The following is an 18,031-nucleotide window of genomic DNA, read 5'->3' as shown; positions in this document are numbered from 1 at the left end:
GAGCTCATGGTAACTTCCCATGACGTGGAGCTGTGTGGGCCCCACCGTGATGCGTGCCGAACATCAACACCGTGCATTTGATGGGTCCCCTTTAAATTATGAGATATCCCAAAAATCAGCCATATACGGAACTCAGGTGGGCCATACCATCTAAAATCATGTGAAGACATGCCTAAAACATATAAAAGCACTTGGCGGGGCCCACCTGAAATTTGGATGAGTCTGGAACTTGGTCTGACCTCTCATCCAAGTGGAACACACATAATGAATGGGCTGGATTTGTGAACCACATCTCGGTGGGCCCAACAAGTGACTATGAATGTTTTAATGGAGGGTATCCCCTCTCAACTTTTGTATGTGGTGTGGCCCACACAAGTCATAGATTGACTTGATTTTTAAGCCCTAGGCCCACCATGGAATGGTGTAGCTGATTGATGGGGTAGATGTTCGACACGCATCATGGTGGGGCCCACACAGCTCGACCTCATGGGAAGTTCCCATGAGCTCGACCGTATATGGCTTTTTCCTACCGTATGACTCACTTACGAGCCACGCACCTTACTAAGCCCTTCCATTCTTGCCTTCCATGAATACTCCCCTCTTGTATAGATGACTTTTCATAGGTCCAAAATGCCCCTACTCCAAGAGACACACCTTCGAAAATTGCAGGCCGCATCTCCTTCAAAAATTTCATTGATTCTTCTTTCCTCTTACTGATCCTTCTTCCTATCAGAAAAATCTCATTTTCTGATTACTTCTCCCTCCTTTGTGACTATTAACCATAGCAGTAAAACTCTCATTTTACTGCTTTTTTCTCTCCCCTTTTGTGCTTGTCCACCCTAGCAGTAAAACTCTCATTTTCAGTATACCTTCATTTGGTGGAGAATACACTCGCCACACACGTTATTTTCGACTTTTGTGAACCTAATACAGGACGAAAATGGTCCCCCCATCAAAGAAGCTTTAAAGGGCATGTATATTTGAAATCTCTGCTTTCTTTTTATGGACCCCATTGTATTTTATATGATATATTCGAACAGTCCACAATCCACTTTTTTTTAAAAAAACATTGTATGGTATGGCATGTCCCGATAAATGAGCAAATTCAATGCTCAAATGGCCCACATTGAGGGTTTTTGAAATAAAGAACGAAGATCGATGTGAAACTGAACGAAGACCGAGTGAAGAGACCGAGGACCTACTGAGTTAATAGACTGAGGACCCATTGAGTTAAATTGACCGCGAACTAATTTTTATTGACGACGAACTGAGTTAAATCTACCGCGAAGGGAATCAAATTGACCGCGCACTAAGTTAAAATGACCGCGAACTGAGTTAAATCTATTGTGAAGTGAATGGAATTGACCATGTATTAAGTTAAAATGTTAGCGAACTGAGTTAAAATGACCGCGAACTGAGTGGAATCTACCTCGAAGTGAATGGAATTGACTGAGGACTAAGTGAAATTTGACTCACTGACATCTTGACCAAGAACTGTGTGAAATTGACTGATAATTACTTGAAATTGACCGATAACTGTGTGAAATTGACCGATAACTGCTTGTCACTCACCTGTCAATCATTCACAGTTCGCGATCATTTTAACCTAGTGCGCAGTCATTTTCTCTAAATTAAGCTAGTTTGCGGTCAATTTCACTAAGTTCATGGTCAATTTCACGATGTCCGTGGTCAATTTAACTCAGTTCTTGGTCAATTCTACGATGTTCGCGGTCAATTTCACTTAGTCCCCGATCAATTTTACTTAGTCCACGGTCAAACACAATCAGTTCGCGGTCAATTTAACTTAGTGGCTGGTGAATTTAAGTCAATTTGCGCTCAATTTCAATCAGTTCGCGGTCAATTTAACTTAGTTCCTGGTCAATTTCAATTAGCTTGTGGTCAATTGAAGTGATTTCGTGGTGAATTTCGGTCATTTCACGGTCAACTTCACTCATTTCGCGGTCAATTTCATGACGTTCTCGGGCCAAAATACAACATATAACTCAAAAAATTGACTGATAACTAAGTGAAATTGATTGATAAATGAGTGAAATAGGCCCGAAACTTGTTGAAATTTACTTATAAGTCTGACACTTTCATTTGGAATTCGCCAAAAATGACCGCTGACTCGACAAAATGACACTATACTTTGTGATTTTTAGGGGTGTACACGAACCGAGCTAGCTCGGTTAGCTCGCTTGACTCGACTCAAAAACGCTCGGTTCGAAGTTGAGTTCGAGTCGAGTTGATCTGATTTTTTGAGCTCGAAAATGAGTTCGAGCCGAGTTTGAGCAGGCCCCAGCTCAGCTCGACTTGGATCGAATCCAGCTTGAATCGAACTCAAATTGAATCAATTCGGTGACTCGATTACTTTGCCATTGATGTTGCTCACCAACTGTTTTATAAAATGACTCAACGAAATGTGGCTAATGGCAACATAAAATCAAGTGAATTTATAAAATCAAGCATAATATCCGAGTTAGGTCGTGAGTATTATGTTAATTCACCATTGGCAGGCTTTTGCTTGCAATGGCTATATTGTAAATATCCGAAGTAACAGTACCATTTCTATAACCACGTCAAATAAGAACATCAGGGGAGAAGTTGCTGCTCAAACCTAGTCGTCCATTATGTTTTCTTTTCTGTGTATCATCTTCTCTCTTAGACAACGGAGAATACGAAGAAGAAGAAATGATGAAAACACCTGGAAACCCTCCCCAAATTCCCATCTCTTTCTTACTTCTCCTCTTCCTCCCAACACCTTTCCATGTAAAATCAAGCAGGAAGGTATGTACACGAAACAAATACCCTTTTTCTCTTTGTTTTTCTTGGTTTTTATGTTGCTTAGAAGGTGTTTGATAAAACACCTGTAAAACCATTGCCTCTATTTGTAAAACAGTGGGATTTTGAAGTTACAGTTCATGTGTTTGTGGAAATGCCTCAATGGCGAACTCGACTCGATCTTAGCTCGAACTCGGCCCGAGCTGCTGATCGAACCGAGTTGAGTTGGCTAGTCAGGCTCAAGGACCGAGCCGAGCCGAGTTCGAGCTGAGGTTCGACTCGATGTACACCCCTAATGATTTTTCACCACAATAAGTCAACTTTCACATTATGTTTCATTAAATATTGAATGTTATTGTTAATATAATTTTCAATTCATCATTGCAGATGACAAACCCTTGCGTAAGGGATTTGGTGCTACAGTCCCGAACATGTCATGCAGATGTTCATTAACATGGTGGTTTGATATTGTGAAGAGTGGTTTGAAGAAGAATGACAGTAGATTAAATATATTTAGGCAATCTCCATTCTCATTTTTACTACAAATTACATCATTTAGGTTTATAGGAGCTTTGTTTCACTTACTTATTGAGAGATACAGAGGTAATCTTGTATTCGAGATACAGGGGAACCGTTTAAAATTTTCGGAGATGTGCTTCACCCTAATAATAGGGCTAAAGACCAGTAACCTCTCCATACCCAATATTCATCATTCCAAGAATTCAATAAGAGAGAAATACTTCAAGGAGTATCATATCCTAAAGAAACACGTACAAGAGGTGTTCAATAAGATAGTTGATAGCAATAAGCATGAAGATATCGTGAAGGTAGCCCTAATATTATGTGTAGAGTGGTTTGTTAGAGGAACCGACATGAATATTTTGTGTTGTACAGAGTAAATCAACCTAGTGGACTTGTTGGAAGACTTTAATATCTACCATTGGGGTAGTTTGGCCTTCTAAACGATGACTGAAGGGATCGATAATGCCTTGATGGTATCATATGGGTTTCATTACAATGTCAACGGCTGCGTATTTTCCCTATAAGTAAGAATTTTTTCCTTGTCTATTTTAATTTATAGTTTATACAAAACCACAAGTAAGAATTCTTTCCTTATCTTAAACATTTGGCCAACGGCTATATCAATTAGATTATCAAGTGGATATGAATATAGTGACAGGTCTACATTGGTGAAACCAGCATCGTCGAAAGACACAATGGCATGGTCGGTGATGAAGTCCAAGGTTCGAGCCTGCTCGGGCAATGGAATGTCACTTCCACTTACATTTCTGGCGTTAGATGTTGAGGGCAAATCTACTCTTGTACATGAAGGTGATGCGGTATATTCACTTTTGAGCTTGAAGTCAGCCGATGTGCTCACTTGACTTGTCATAAAGTTTGATGTCTGAGCCGGCTCGGGTACTAGAGTGTTGCTTAAAGGAACCTGTGAAGATGATGTCGTATATTCATATTTCATGCCATGTTCCTCACCTAAACTTCCAACAGCTGGGGCGTCATATTCGAAACCACTGTAAGCCACCGGGTCTTCGAGTATTGCCTCATTAACACGCTGCATTGTCTCGATGAATAAAGGAATGTAGTGATCCGGATGCTCTGACTATACTGCTAAGAACATTCTAACATCTTCGTTGTCTTCAATTATAGTCGGAGGGATTGATTCGTTTGAGCAAGGGTACAATGCTTTCAATCCAATATCATAATCCTCAAGTGTACTCTTTGCAATCCTGTACATTTTAGATAGAAACTCATTATATGTAGTCCCGATGCCCACGGCAGTGGGTTTCAAATTTCCACCATTGTACGTGTATCGATTGTTTTTCCTTACTAACTTCCCACCAGATGAGCATAGGATAATTATCGAAGCTATTTTTTTAAAGCAATTACAATGATATAACTCGTTTAGTATTCACATGTATAAGGTGGATTTAACCGAGTAGTAGGAAATCCACCATTGTACTAGGTCAAATATGACTGACTTATTAGTCAAAATTTTGAAGTTCTCAATTGCAGGGATATATTCCACTCAGTTCGCGATGATTTTCACTCACTTCGCGTTCATTTTCTCTCACTTCTAGCTCAATTTCACTCACTTCGCGATAAATTTTACTCACTTCTCGGTCTCGAAGTAATTGAAATTGACTGCAACGTGAGTGAAATTGAGTGCAATTTGATTGAAAATGACCGCGAAGTGAGTGTAATTGACCACGAAGTGAGTGAAATTGACCGCGAGGTGAATGAAAATGACCTCGAAGTGATTGAACTTAAGCACAAACTGATTGAGAATGATCGTGAAGTGAGCGAACTTGAGCGCAAATTGGTTGACATTGACCGCAAAGTGAGTGAATTGACCGCAAAGTGGGTAAAATTGACAGCAAATTGAGTGAAATGACCAATGAGTTGGTCATATTTGAGTGAAAATGACAGATAAATATGTGAAATTTATCGATAAGTGCATGAAATTGATCAAGAAATTCATCACATTTACCATAACACATCGTCAAATTGATCGTTCACTTCTTGAAGTTGACGGTAAAATGCGTGAAATTGGCCGAGTAGTGCATGAATTTGACCGACAAATTTAGTAAATTGACTGGGAACTTCGTGAAATTTAAGACGAAACTTCGTCAAATTGACTGTGAACTTCTTGAAGTTCATTGGATAACCGCGTGAAATTGACTTAGAAGTGCATGAAATTGACCGCGAACTTCTAGGTAAATTCTTGAGATTTTAAACATCCTTACCTCCCACAGCCTCCGTATTAGTGAAATTCGTGCTCGAGAAGAAGAATAAGAGTACATTGATGTGAAACATGTTCTTCAGAGAAAAGTCTTCAAGATTTCACGTTTATCAATGCATCCAAGTCCTCTTAGAAAAAATAATGCAGGTAGCCTTAAGTAGAATGGAACATGGAAGATGTAATATGATAATAGGATGGAGATTCTATGGAGATTTAATGAAGAAAATGGGTGAAAAGAATGAATAGGGATGATAGAGATGAGTTTGGATGTAAAGGAGAGAATGAAGTGAAATTGATAAAGCAAGGCCATTTTCGACATGTGAAAGGTTGTCCGTACAGCAAGGGATTATTTTTGGAAGTATGGGAGGGCTTAGTAAGGTGCATGGCTCATAAGTAAGTTGTATAGTGTACAGTGGGAAAAATCTCATCTATATGGGAAAAGGTTCTATGTGGTCGAGCTCATGGGAACTTCCCATAAGTCGAGCTATGTGGGCCCCACTGTGATTTATGTCGAACATCAACACCATGCATTTGATGGGTCCCCTTTAAATTACGGGATATCCCAAAAATCAGCCATATACGAAACTCAGGTGCGCCATACCATCTAAAATCACGTGAAGATATAGCTAAAACATATAAAAGCACTTGGTGGGCCCACCTGCAATTTGGATGTGTCTGAAACTTGGTCTGACCCCCATCCAAGTGGGACACACATAATGGATGGGCTGGATTTGTGAACCAGTTCTCAGTGGGCCAACAAATGATTTTGAATGTTTTAATGTAACCCCTCTCAACTTTTGTACGTGGTGTGGCCTACACAAGTCACGGATTGACTTGATTTTTAAGGCCCACCATCGAATGGTGCATTTGACTGATGGGGTAGATGTTCGACACACATCACGGTGGGGCCCACACAGCTCGACCTCATGGGAAGTTCCCATGAGCTCAATCGCGTAGAGCCTTTTCCCATATATATATATATATATATATATATATATATATATATATATATATATATATAGCCCACTTGGTTGCCCGGCTCAGCAGGTGAACCTGACCCACTGTTTTGATTCCTATGTGAGGTCCGGGTTTGCGAACTATGATTGCAACAGCCTGCTCTATTAGAAAGGATAAGAGGAATCTGTACCAAATGACAAAAATGCATTCATACCAAGAGTTCGGTTTGCCTATGTGAGGGACCCACCTCTCGTGTATGAATGGTATCCAACCCGTCCATCATAAATACTGGACGCTCAAAAGCCCAGGGTTATCCAACCATTGGGTGTAGAAAATAATAAAACTTCAAAATTCACATGGTGGGCCACCTAATGGTTGGATCAGCCTAATTTTTGGCATGTCCCATTTTCATGTTAGAGCGACCACAATGAATGGGTTGGATGACATGTATCCACTAATAACAAGGTAAAAATGGTCAATTGTTCAAACGTAATAGTGTTAGTAGATAGTTTATAGGGGAGGTAGTTGCAATAATCTAAACCAGAAGCAAGGTATTAACATATTGTCATACATCATAAAGTTTACAGCTACTCCAAAAAAAAAAAAAAAAAAACGCATGGCTGAACAACCAGACCTTTTGCGTATGCACATTTGGACTCGATGGCATCTGTGTAACCTATCTTGACCGTCTATTAGATCCATAGTATGCATCAGATGCAGTCGGTGGCATGCAAAAGATGGATGGATAAGATCGCTTGTAGAAGATAGGTCCAGATATGGATTTTTTAGACCATCCGGTTGCTAGTTTTTGCAGTAGCCGAAGAGTGGCCTGGAATTAGTGGACGGTCCAGATAGATGGTGTAAATGCTGGAGAAGTCCAAATGCAGCTACACACATGAGAATGTTATGAGACAGCCCCCATTATATCATATCTCTGGATGGATTTACATCATCCCACACAACAAACGTACGGTACACCACATGACATCATATTCATAGAGGGTGTGTCCAAAGTGTCATCGGGGTTCCATACATGGTAAGATCAATTGTAAGAGACAAGGAGATTGGATTATCCAACTGGTGCATTCTTTAGAAACGGCCCACCCATGTGAGGGGCTACATGATGGACGGTGGTAGATGATCCATGCTGCAGATGGAACAAAAGCATTATGTATCAGATACGAAAAATTTGAAACCATAGTGGCATTCCTAGTCCTCAAACACAATGAATCGATCTCACATTATTTTGACACATGAGCTTTTCAGTTAGTCAGCCATTGGAATCACAGTATTGCAGTCATAGAGAATTAAAAAAGTCGCAGGCTATTTAGCATCACAAGCATTTAAAACTAGCATTAACCTCATTTAAAACGAGCATTAACCTAAGTCACTAATGCATAGGCCCCCATCAACTCGCAAGTGCACCACTTCCCATCATCACCCATGAAAAACCAAGGAAACTTCTTCAAGCGCTCTCTCTCTCATTGTGGTAGCTTTTATAGTCAGACTCAGATCAACTCATTCAGCCCTGAGTCGAGTTGCAACTCAACCCAGTTGGAGTCCCCACTCAATCAACTCGGTCAACTCTAGAAACCATGCTTATAGTAGTTCATTCTGGATGAATTTTGGGTGCAGCAATTCTAGTCCAACAAAATGAAATTTAACCAAAACAGTTCCATTCCCATTTGAATTGATGGTTTCACTCTCAAATTGCCATCAACTACCCTGTCATCCAGGAGATGAAGACACCAGGACATGCCAGCCAAGCAATAATGAGTTCATGAGTTCACTCGGGAGTTTGATACTCCAGCAGAGTATGATGGACAATATGTAGGCACTCCTTTTTTTTTTTTTGACACATGCTCACTCCCACACACACCACATGGGTACTCAAACCTATGATCTCGGTGTTGAAACTCACAGAGTCTACCATTGAGCCATGAATATGGACTTGAATTTATGTGCATATGATAATTATAAATTAAATTATTGTAATCTCTGCCTTGTGAAAATTTGTTATCTGAATTCAAAATGTTGATTATATTTCATGTTTTTCATGTTGACAATCCATTAGATATCAAATAATAAAACCAGTTAAGGCATCAGGTCAGTATAATGGCTGTTTCCTAAAACCATCTATGGTGGGGCACAATGTGGACGGTTTAATCATCATCATCTTGTCTTATCCCAACCAACTGGGGTCGGCTACATGAAACCTTTTCTGCCATTCCACTCATGGTTCAATGAGTTGGAAATACGCCAAACATGCAATCTGAGTACCTGACTATAATCCATCACTCTGCCAGAGTATCAAATTTTTATCAGTAAGAAAAACGTCTTACCTTGCTGTTGCATCTGAGATTAAGTTTGATTGGATGGACATATCTCTCAGGTTTGAGTTTTAATTGTACAGACAGATCATCATTTTCCAAAAAATTGAACATTCATACTGGAGCACACAGTAACCTTGTTCTAAACTATGAAAGGTATGGAAAACATGACCTCAGTGAACAAACATACCACATCTATGTGTCTTTTTCACCATCCTCCTCATCATGTGGGTCTAGAGGCACTTCATGCCGGGGCCTGTTGTACTTCTCACGCAGCTGCTTTATCGGGATGAAATCTCCTGCCGCATCCATACCATAAAACAAGAAGGAGATGTAAGGATGGTCAAACCTCTCCTGCACATGACAAGCAGTGGAAATGGTTGAGGGGAGGAAAGTTTATGGAAGCATATGTTTGTTCACTTTCATGTTTCTTCAGAATCTATATTTACCATATCCGGTTGATCAACGCCTAGTAGATTCTCTTCAGGAACTGCCACGCAATTGTCATTACAATACCATGGTTATATAAGGCACAAAAAATAAAAATAAAAACAAAATAAAATTTTTAAAAAAAAAAAGAGGAAAAAAAAAAAAAGAAGAAGAAGAGGAAAAACCCAAAATGCGAAATGGCAAAGTGAATGAAATACTGGTTGCCACCTATGAACAAGAACACTACAAAACAAAAGCAAAAAAGAAATATGGGTTACATTCACACCAGATACATGTTGATATGTGTATCAGGAGAAAAGAAATATCAATATGCCCAGTTCAACTGAATGGTGTACGGGCAGCTTTCCTTTCTATAATCGCAGTCAATCATTACTAGTGGGAACCATCACAAATAGGCCATGAGCCAAAATCTTAACCTGCCGTTGGTGGACTTTTCCCATAGGATGTGTTTTCCCAAATAAGACCTGTTTTCCAAATATGGTAAAAAACCACCCTTCTACGGAGTATGTATGCATGGATGGATGGGATATATGGATGTAAACATTAGTCTAGATAATATGAAATTAGTGGGGCCAAAGTCAGAGCAGTTGGGACCTTGCATGACATATTTTGAACAGTTCAGATCATCCATGGAATGGTCCAGATCATCCATGTGACAGTTCAGATCACCATTTTGCTGGGGACCACTTTAAAAGCAGAGATCCAATTGGTGGGGCCCATTTTACAGGCAGTTGAATCTCCCACAAGACATCATTTTGCTCCTTTATAAATGAACGGATCAGATTTGAAGGTCCACACCAAGTGACAGTCCAGAGCACCCATGTGACGGTCCAGATCTTCTATCATTGGTGGGGCCTGCTTCATAAGCAGTTGGATCTCCCAAGAATCATTATTTTACTTATTTCTAAATGATGGATCAGATTTGACGATTTAGATCATCATGAGACGATTTAGATCATTTGACGTTGGTACACCCACTTTACAAGCAGTTGGATCACCCAAAAATGATGATCATCATTTTACTCCTTTATACATGAATGTATCATATTTGATGGTCCAAACCAAGTGAAGATCAGATCATCCATGTGACAGTCCAAAACTTCTGTCATTGATAGGGCCCACTTTATAAGTGGTTGGATCTCCCGAAAATCATCAGTTTCCCCTTCTTTTAATGAACGAAACAGATTTGACAGCCCACACCAAGTGACAGCCTAGATCATCCATGTGAAGGTCCAAATCATGTCGTTGAGGGAACATTTCAAAAGCAATTGGATCAAACCCCTAAACTTTCAGCTCAAACAAGGTCTATGCGTCCGTACAACGATGATGTCAGCCGTATGGCTGCTGACGTCAGTGAGCTGACATGTCGCCTCTCAACCAGTTCGATGCAGAATGGTCTAATATACGCTCTGATACCAAGTAGAAGATGATTGATGACTAGAGTAAGGAGAAGAGAGGAGAAGAGTGAGAGAGAAGAAGAGAGTTTGGGGAAAATGTTGTGGCAACATGCCCACACAATGTTTTATTAAAATAGAACATATAGTACAATGCAGGAGAAGAAGAAAGTGTGCACTTGCACTTACATTAAAAGAACCACTTAAAACACACACTTTACACTAACACTCTCTACACTCACCCTCAAGTTGGAGCATAAACATTGATCATGCCCAACTTATCACGAACACGATAAAGAGCATCTCGACTTAAAGACTTTGTAAAAACATCAGCAAGCTGATCCCCGGATCGAACAAAAAGGGTAAAGATTTCCTTAGAGGCAACTTTCTCCCAAATAAAGTAACAGTCAACCTCAATATGCTTGCTGCGCTCATGGAAAACCAGGTTATGAGCAATATGTATGGCCAATTGGTTGTTGCAATGAAGAGGAATAGGAGCCGAAGGAGAATAGCCAAGTTCTTCAAGAAGGGTGCAAGGCCATACGAGCTCACATGTTGCATGAGTCATAGCACGATATTCTGCTTTAGCTAAGGACCGAGCAAGAATCGGTTGCTTCTTTCTCTTCCATGTGACAAGATCGCTACCTAAGAAGGTTCAGAAGCTAGACGTAGAGCAACGATCATAGGTATTACTTGCACAATCGGCATTAGAATAGCCAGAAATATAACGATGACCATGAGACTGAAAGCGGAGGCCAAGGCTCAGGGCTGATTTAAGATACAAAAGTATGTGGTATACAACAGTGAGATGTGAAGAATGGGGAGTTTGCATGAATTGGCTAACAACGCCCACCACAAAGGAAAGATCTGGGCAAGTAATATTCGAGTAAATGAGCCGGTCTACAAGATGTTGATAGATCCTAGGGTCATATAGAAGAGTACCATCATCGGGTTGAAATTTCTATGAAGTATCCATAAGGGTGGTAGAAGGTTTGCATGCTAGCATGCCGATCTCCATGAGAAGAACAAGAAGCATATTTTCGTTTTGACAATACCACCCCCTATGAGGAGCGACCAACCTCAATTCCTAGGAAGAAGCGATGAGGACCACGATCCTTTATCTTAAACTTGGTTTTCAGAAATTCTTTAACATCCCCCATTCCAACAGACTCACTGCCGGACAGTACAATATCATCCACATACACAATGAGAACCATGATTCCCGTCGATCGACGACATATAAAGAGGGAATGGTTGGCATAACCACGAACAAAGTCGAATTCCATGAAAGCTTGACTAAATTTTTCGAACCATGCACGCAGGGACTGTTTGAGTCTATAAAAAGCCTTCTTCAACTAACATATAAGCGTAGGATTGTGGGAAGCAACAAAGCTAGGATGTTGATGTATGTAGACTTCCTCTGCAAGATCCCCATAAAGAAATGCATTCTTAACATTGAGTTGAAACAAGGGCCAAGATAAATTGACAGCCAAAGAGATCACAACACGAATAGAATTAAGCTTAGCCATCAGAGAGAATGTCTCAAAGTAATCAACGCAATAAGTATGCGTGTAGCCTTTAGCAACAAGACGGGCTTTATAACGATTAATAGAGCCATCTGGAAGGAACCTGATCATGTAAACCCATCGACATCCAACAGATTTGTGCCCTGGAGGAAGAGGAACTACATTACTAGCTCCCACATATGATTCTTCTCAAGCGCATAACATTTCTTCCATCATCACCTTTATCCAATTAGGACTTTGAAGAGTATGTGAGAGAGACTGAGGAATATTTTGTGACAAAATGAAAGCTGCAAAGGACTGAAAGGATGGTGAAAGATGAACATATGAAACAAAATTATTAATGGGGTGTTGAGTACAAGATCAAGACCCTTTGCGTGAGGCAATGGGGAGATACAAATTCAACGTAGAAGAATCACCTGAGCCAACATCCAAAGTAAGTGGAAGGGTGGACGACTGAGCATGTGAAGAGTTATCTCGACGATGACACACCCGCAGAGGCTTAGGGTCACCCAAATCACCAACAGGATGTGGAATGGAGGGGAGAAGAGTCTTTCCGTGATCGCTAGTGATATGAGGAAGGGGATAAGTGTTATGCTCCCCCTGACTCGCAAGAGGATCGAAGAGGGATCGACATTGAGTTGTGAGAAAAATGGAACATCCTCAAATAAGATTCCATCGGCATAGACATATTTCTTACGAGTCGATGGGTCATAACACTTATACCCTTTCTGACTCCGAGTGTATCCTAAGAAGCCACATTTAGTTGCCCTAAGGCTAAGTTTATCATTATTACCATCCAAAATCTGAACAAAAACATGTGCAACAAAAAACTATAGGTGGTAGAGGAAAGGGATTGTCATGAGGATACACATAACAACCTGATCCCAAACACTGAGGTAATCAAAGTTCAATCCAATTAGGAACTATATGATGCAAGTGTCATCCCGTTGCTTACGTGCATGTTCATGATAGTCTTTACATTTGGAAGGAAGAGGCTGATACAAGTCCAGCTCATCCCACATGCGTCAAAGTGTCAAATAAATATCTATTAATGATTTTGAGTCTCGTTGGAACCGACCAATTTATTGAATAAGCTGGAATACCCGTGAAAATTTTTAAGACTCAGAGAACATATCATGAAAGGGTGAGGGACCAAGAGTTTGAGGATGAGTCCGGAGCTTGATACAAAGTAGAAGCGGCACCTAGTTAGAAGGATTCCTACAACAAAGGGTAGATGTCCTGGCCCAAAATAGCTTGTGTATGAAACAAATGGGCGACTAAAGACCTTTCTTTAGCCATCATTTGTACAATGTGGGCCACCAATCATTGGAGCAGCCTGATTTTCAGCGAGCATCTAGACCATTGAGGGATTTGGCTATACACTTGTGGGATGATTAACAACCTCTTAATTTCACATGCCTAATAATAGATATGTAATGTCCGTGGTATTTCTTTTCATTACCTGTACTAATCTCTCAGTTTATTGGTTTGCTTCACTAAAATTGACTGCTTAATTTCTACGGGCCTGTTTACATGGACGAAATAAGGATAGTCAACAACAGTCTTTGACACAGGATCCATGTCAGCCTGTCATTTTGCATAAAAGAAGATGATAAATCCAATGGGACTCAATTCGTCTCCAAGAATAACCAAAAAGCATTCCTTCTATGTGGTGCTTTACCAACAGAAAAATATCTTGAAGTAGACATTGTGGGAGATGGATTTTCATCCATGAAAACACTAAATATTACGAGTTGGCAGGGTGTCATAAGATGTTTATGAACTAAACAAACATTACTTATGGGAGGAAATTTAAAGAAAGATCATTATCTGCTGAAAAGGCAAGAATGCAGTCCGTAGTTTACCATAGGTGACCAGAAGGTTTGGGTCTGCATGTACATCAACCAAGACCTGCAAAAAAAAAAAAAACTGCTTCAAACTTTAAAAGGATGTATACGAGTTGCTCTAAGAAACTCAATACTGCTTCAAACTATAAAATGTATACAAGTTGCTCTAAGAACATGATGTACTTCCATCAACAAGAACTTACCGTCTATCTATCTATACAGGTTGCTCTAAGAAACTCAATACTGCTTCAAACTATAAAAAGGATGTATACAAGTTTCTCTAAGAACATAATGTACTTCCCTCAGCAAGAACTTATCCATCTATCTATCTATACAAGTTACTCTAAGAAACTCAATACTGCTTAAAACTATAAAAGGATGTATACAAGTTGCGCTATGAAACTAATAATGTACTTCCATCAACAAGTACTTTTCCATCTATCTATCTATACAAGTTGCTCTAAGAATCACAGTACTGCTTCAAACTATAAAAGGATGTATACAAGTTACTCTAAGAAACTCATAATGTACTTCAACAAGAACTATCTATCTATCTATCTAATAGATAAGGATGTATACAAGTTGCCTTAGGAAACTGATAATGTACTTCCATCAACAAGAACTTATCCATGTATCTGTCTATACAAGTTGCTCTAAGAAACGCAATACTGCTTCAAACAATAAAAGGATGCATACAAGTTGCTCTAAGAAATTCAAAATGCACTTCCATCAACAAGAACCTATCTATCTATCTAATATAAAAGTATGTATACAAGCTGCTAATGTACTTCCATCAACAAGAACCTATCCATGTATCTATCCAATACAAGTTGCTCTAAGAAATTCAATACCACTTCAAACAATAAAAGGATGTATACAAGTTGCTCTAAGAAACTCATAATGTACTTCCATCAACAAGAACTTATCCATGTATCTATCCATACAAGTTGCTCTAAGAAACTCAATACTGCCTCAAACAATAAAAGGATGTATACAAGTTGCTCTAAGAAACTCATAATGTACTTCCATCAACAAGAACCTATCTATCTATATATCTAATATACAAGGATGTATACAAGTTGCCTTAGGAAACTCATAACGTAATTCCATCAACAAGAACTTATCTACCTGCACAAGTTGCTCTAAGAAACTCATAATGTACTTCCTTCAACAATAACCTATCTATCTATCTATATACATGATACATCCATACATGCATAACACATCCATCCATCCACCCATCAATGCACCCATCCACACATACATACCTAATACATCCATGTATACATACATATATAATGAAATAAAATAATTATTTTTTAAAGATAAACAGATTTTTTTATTTTTTTATTTTTTGTCTCATAATGTTTAAATCATTGAAAAAAAGTAATTTTTTCTCCAAAAATGCAACACATTAGCCATCAACATCCAACTATAAAAATAAATAAATAAATAAATATAAAAAAAGTTAATGAGTTTCATGAAACATCTTTTTCAAATACAACATTTTTGTTACATTTTCGTAATTTAAATAGTTAAAAAGAATTATTATTATTATTATTATTATTATTATTATTATTATTATTATTATTATTATTTTAAGGTTTAGGTAAATTGATAGATTGACCAACTCTAATCAACACATCAAAATTTTACTCCTCAATTACCAATTTTATTTAGGGGAGAAAATGAGGGAAAATAGGATTTCCCGAATTTTCCCTAATTTCCACCCCAAATGTTGAAATTTTCAACTCAAATCCATGTCAATGCATGAGAATCATACGTTAGAGATGATTTGGGTTGAAATCCATGCTAAGATCTTAAGAAAAAAAATTTCCAAAAAAAAACAAATCTTACATTGGAACCTGTGGCCCACTTCTAGCTTTCGGGTGTTAAATTTACCCAAAACTCCAAGCTTTGAATTAAAAGAAATGAAAAGGACTAGTCAAAATCCAGCTCAAACCCATTTTGCAAAAATCCAGCTCTAGCATAACACATCCATCCATCCACCCATCAATGCACCCATCCACACATACATACCTCATACATCCATGTATACATACATATATAATGAAATAATTATTTTTTAAAGATAAACAGATTTTTTTATTTTTTGTCTCATAATGTTTAAATCATTGAAAAAAAGTAATTTTTTCTCCAAAAATGCAACACATTAGCCATCAACATCCAACTATAAAAATAAATAAATAAATAAATAAATAAAAAGTTAATGAGTTTCATGAAACATCTTTTTCAAATACAACATTTTTGTTACATTTTCGTAATTTAAATAGTTAAAAAGAATTATTATTATTATTATTATTTTTATTTTTAATTTTTAAGGTTTAGGTAAATTGATAGATTGACCAACTCTAATCAACACATCAAAATTTTACTCCTCAATTACCAATTTTATTTAGGGGAGAAAATGAGGGAAAATAGGATTTCCCGAATTTTCCCTAATTTCCACCCCAAATGTTGAAATTTTCAACTCAAATCCATGTCAATGCATGAGAATCATACATTAGAGATGATTTGGGTTGAAATCCATGCTAAGATCTTAAGAAAAAAAATTTCCAAAAAAAAACAAATCTTACATTGGAACCTGTGGCCCACTTCTAGCTTTCGGGTGTTAAATTTACCCAAAACTCCAAGCTTTGAATTAAAAGAAATGAAAAGGACTAGTCAAAATCCAGCTCAAACCCATTTTGCAAAAAATAAAAATAAAATCCCCAAAAGCATATTTTTCCATTTTTTAATTTTTTTTTCTTAAGTTTCATATATTTACAAAAATTTGCGGAAAGTATCCCCATGCCGGTGATAATATCGCCAGTATCACCGCCACATGGAAGAATTTAAACTGCAATATGGGCAATAATATTGTGGTATCGATACATCGCCGTTATCATGGCGATACACACAATATCATTTCCAGTATCCGGAATATTTAATTCTTCTAGTGGTATCTATATCGTCAGGGTGTCAATAATGATAACATCACCGATATTTTGAACAATGAATTAAACCATGGGTCAGCAAATCTTTTCTTACTACCTACACCCACATCCTTGAAAAACCTTTCTTAAGAAGTATAAAATTCAAACAAATATTGGTCTTCTAATTTAATGTTCTTCTTTTGTTATTATATAACAAAAAATATAAGTTGGAAATTCAAACTATCTTCTCAATGTCCTCATTGCTTTAATTCTCTCATCAAAAACCTAAAGTGAAGGGGTCCACCTCACTTCTCCAATTCTCACAGCCACAAGCATGCGAAACTTATGGCCTTGCTAAAGGCATTCTACATGCACGTGTCATAAAACCTATTTGACAATCACCTATTTTTCCTACAATGGAATCTCCAATCCTAGTGTAACACCAATGAGATACTTCTCTATGCGATATTATGTTCAGCAAGCTATAGGAAAAATGGTAGCATACAAAGTGTAAGCTAGCATTTTTTTGATATTGCACTGAAAATGTTAGTAAGGATTTTTACCACAAAATTCCTAAGGAATTAGCATTTGTCAAATTATTTATGGCTGAATCGAACTTCTATAGAGATGCTTTTCAAGGGAATATATTGCCAAAATGCCTTGGTTTATTCGTTTTCTTTAATTAGTGAAGTCGAGAATTGTGGTAATCACACGATAAAAATCTGGCTGATCGAATCATTAGAAGTGCTACACATGAATTTAGATGTTTTCGAGTGGTGTATATTATTTTTATGGTTTGGCCCACCTTATGATTGGATCCACCAGATTTTTGGCTTGTTGATAATCATAGTGTGGTGCATCTGTTGGACAGGTTGGATGTCAGTTGGGCCTCTCAATTCTACATTAGCTGCTTTTTTAAAGCAAATTAAAAACAAAAAACAAAACAAAAACAAGCGTTGCACATGCACCTCGAGAAGCATTGGCTGGAACTTTCAAGTTCTCGATGCATTATTTGGTAAGTTTCTAATTTCTGATGAATTTTGGGGTAAAAT

At 38.1% G+C, this 18,031-nt stretch overlaps 1 protein-coding gene across 2 annotated transcripts in view; it reads right to left on the bottom strand.

Moving 5' to 3' along the window:
• Positions 1–7,501: 7,501 nt before the first annotated feature.
• The window catches only part of LOC131219198 (clp protease adapter protein ClpF, chloroplastic), a 48,124-nt gene continuing 37,594 nt past the window's right edge, over positions 7,502–18,031 (bottom strand). Inside the window, exons 8-11 of one of the 2 annotated variants that reach the window (XM_058214208.1) lie at positions 14,062–14,107; positions 9,276–9,316; positions 9,017–9,180; positions 7,502–7,643 (exon numbers count right to left, since the gene is read on the bottom strand). In XM_058214208.1, coding sequence (XP_058070191.1) covers positions 9,022–9,180; positions 9,276–9,316; positions 14,062–14,107 — 246 coding nt within the window. In that variant the 3' untranslated portion in view covers positions 7,502–7,643; positions 9,017–9,021. Of the gene's footprint in view, positions 7,644–9,016; positions 9,181–9,275; positions 9,317–13,658; positions 13,722–14,061; positions 14,108–18,031 lie in introns of those variants that run through there. The other variant, XR_009158044.1, reaches the window with a different exon arrangement.

The sequence above is a fragment of the Magnolia sinica genome, chromosome 11 (genome assembly GCF_029962835.1).
Source record: "Magnolia sinica isolate HGM2019 chromosome 11, MsV1, whole genome shotgun sequence".
In the NCBI taxonomy this organism is placed as follows: Eukaryota; Viridiplantae; Streptophyta; class Magnoliopsida; order Magnoliales; family Magnoliaceae; genus Magnolia; species Magnolia sinica.
Note: the sequence above shows the minus strand (reverse complement) of the source record. Positions and strands in the feature narration are given on the sequence as shown.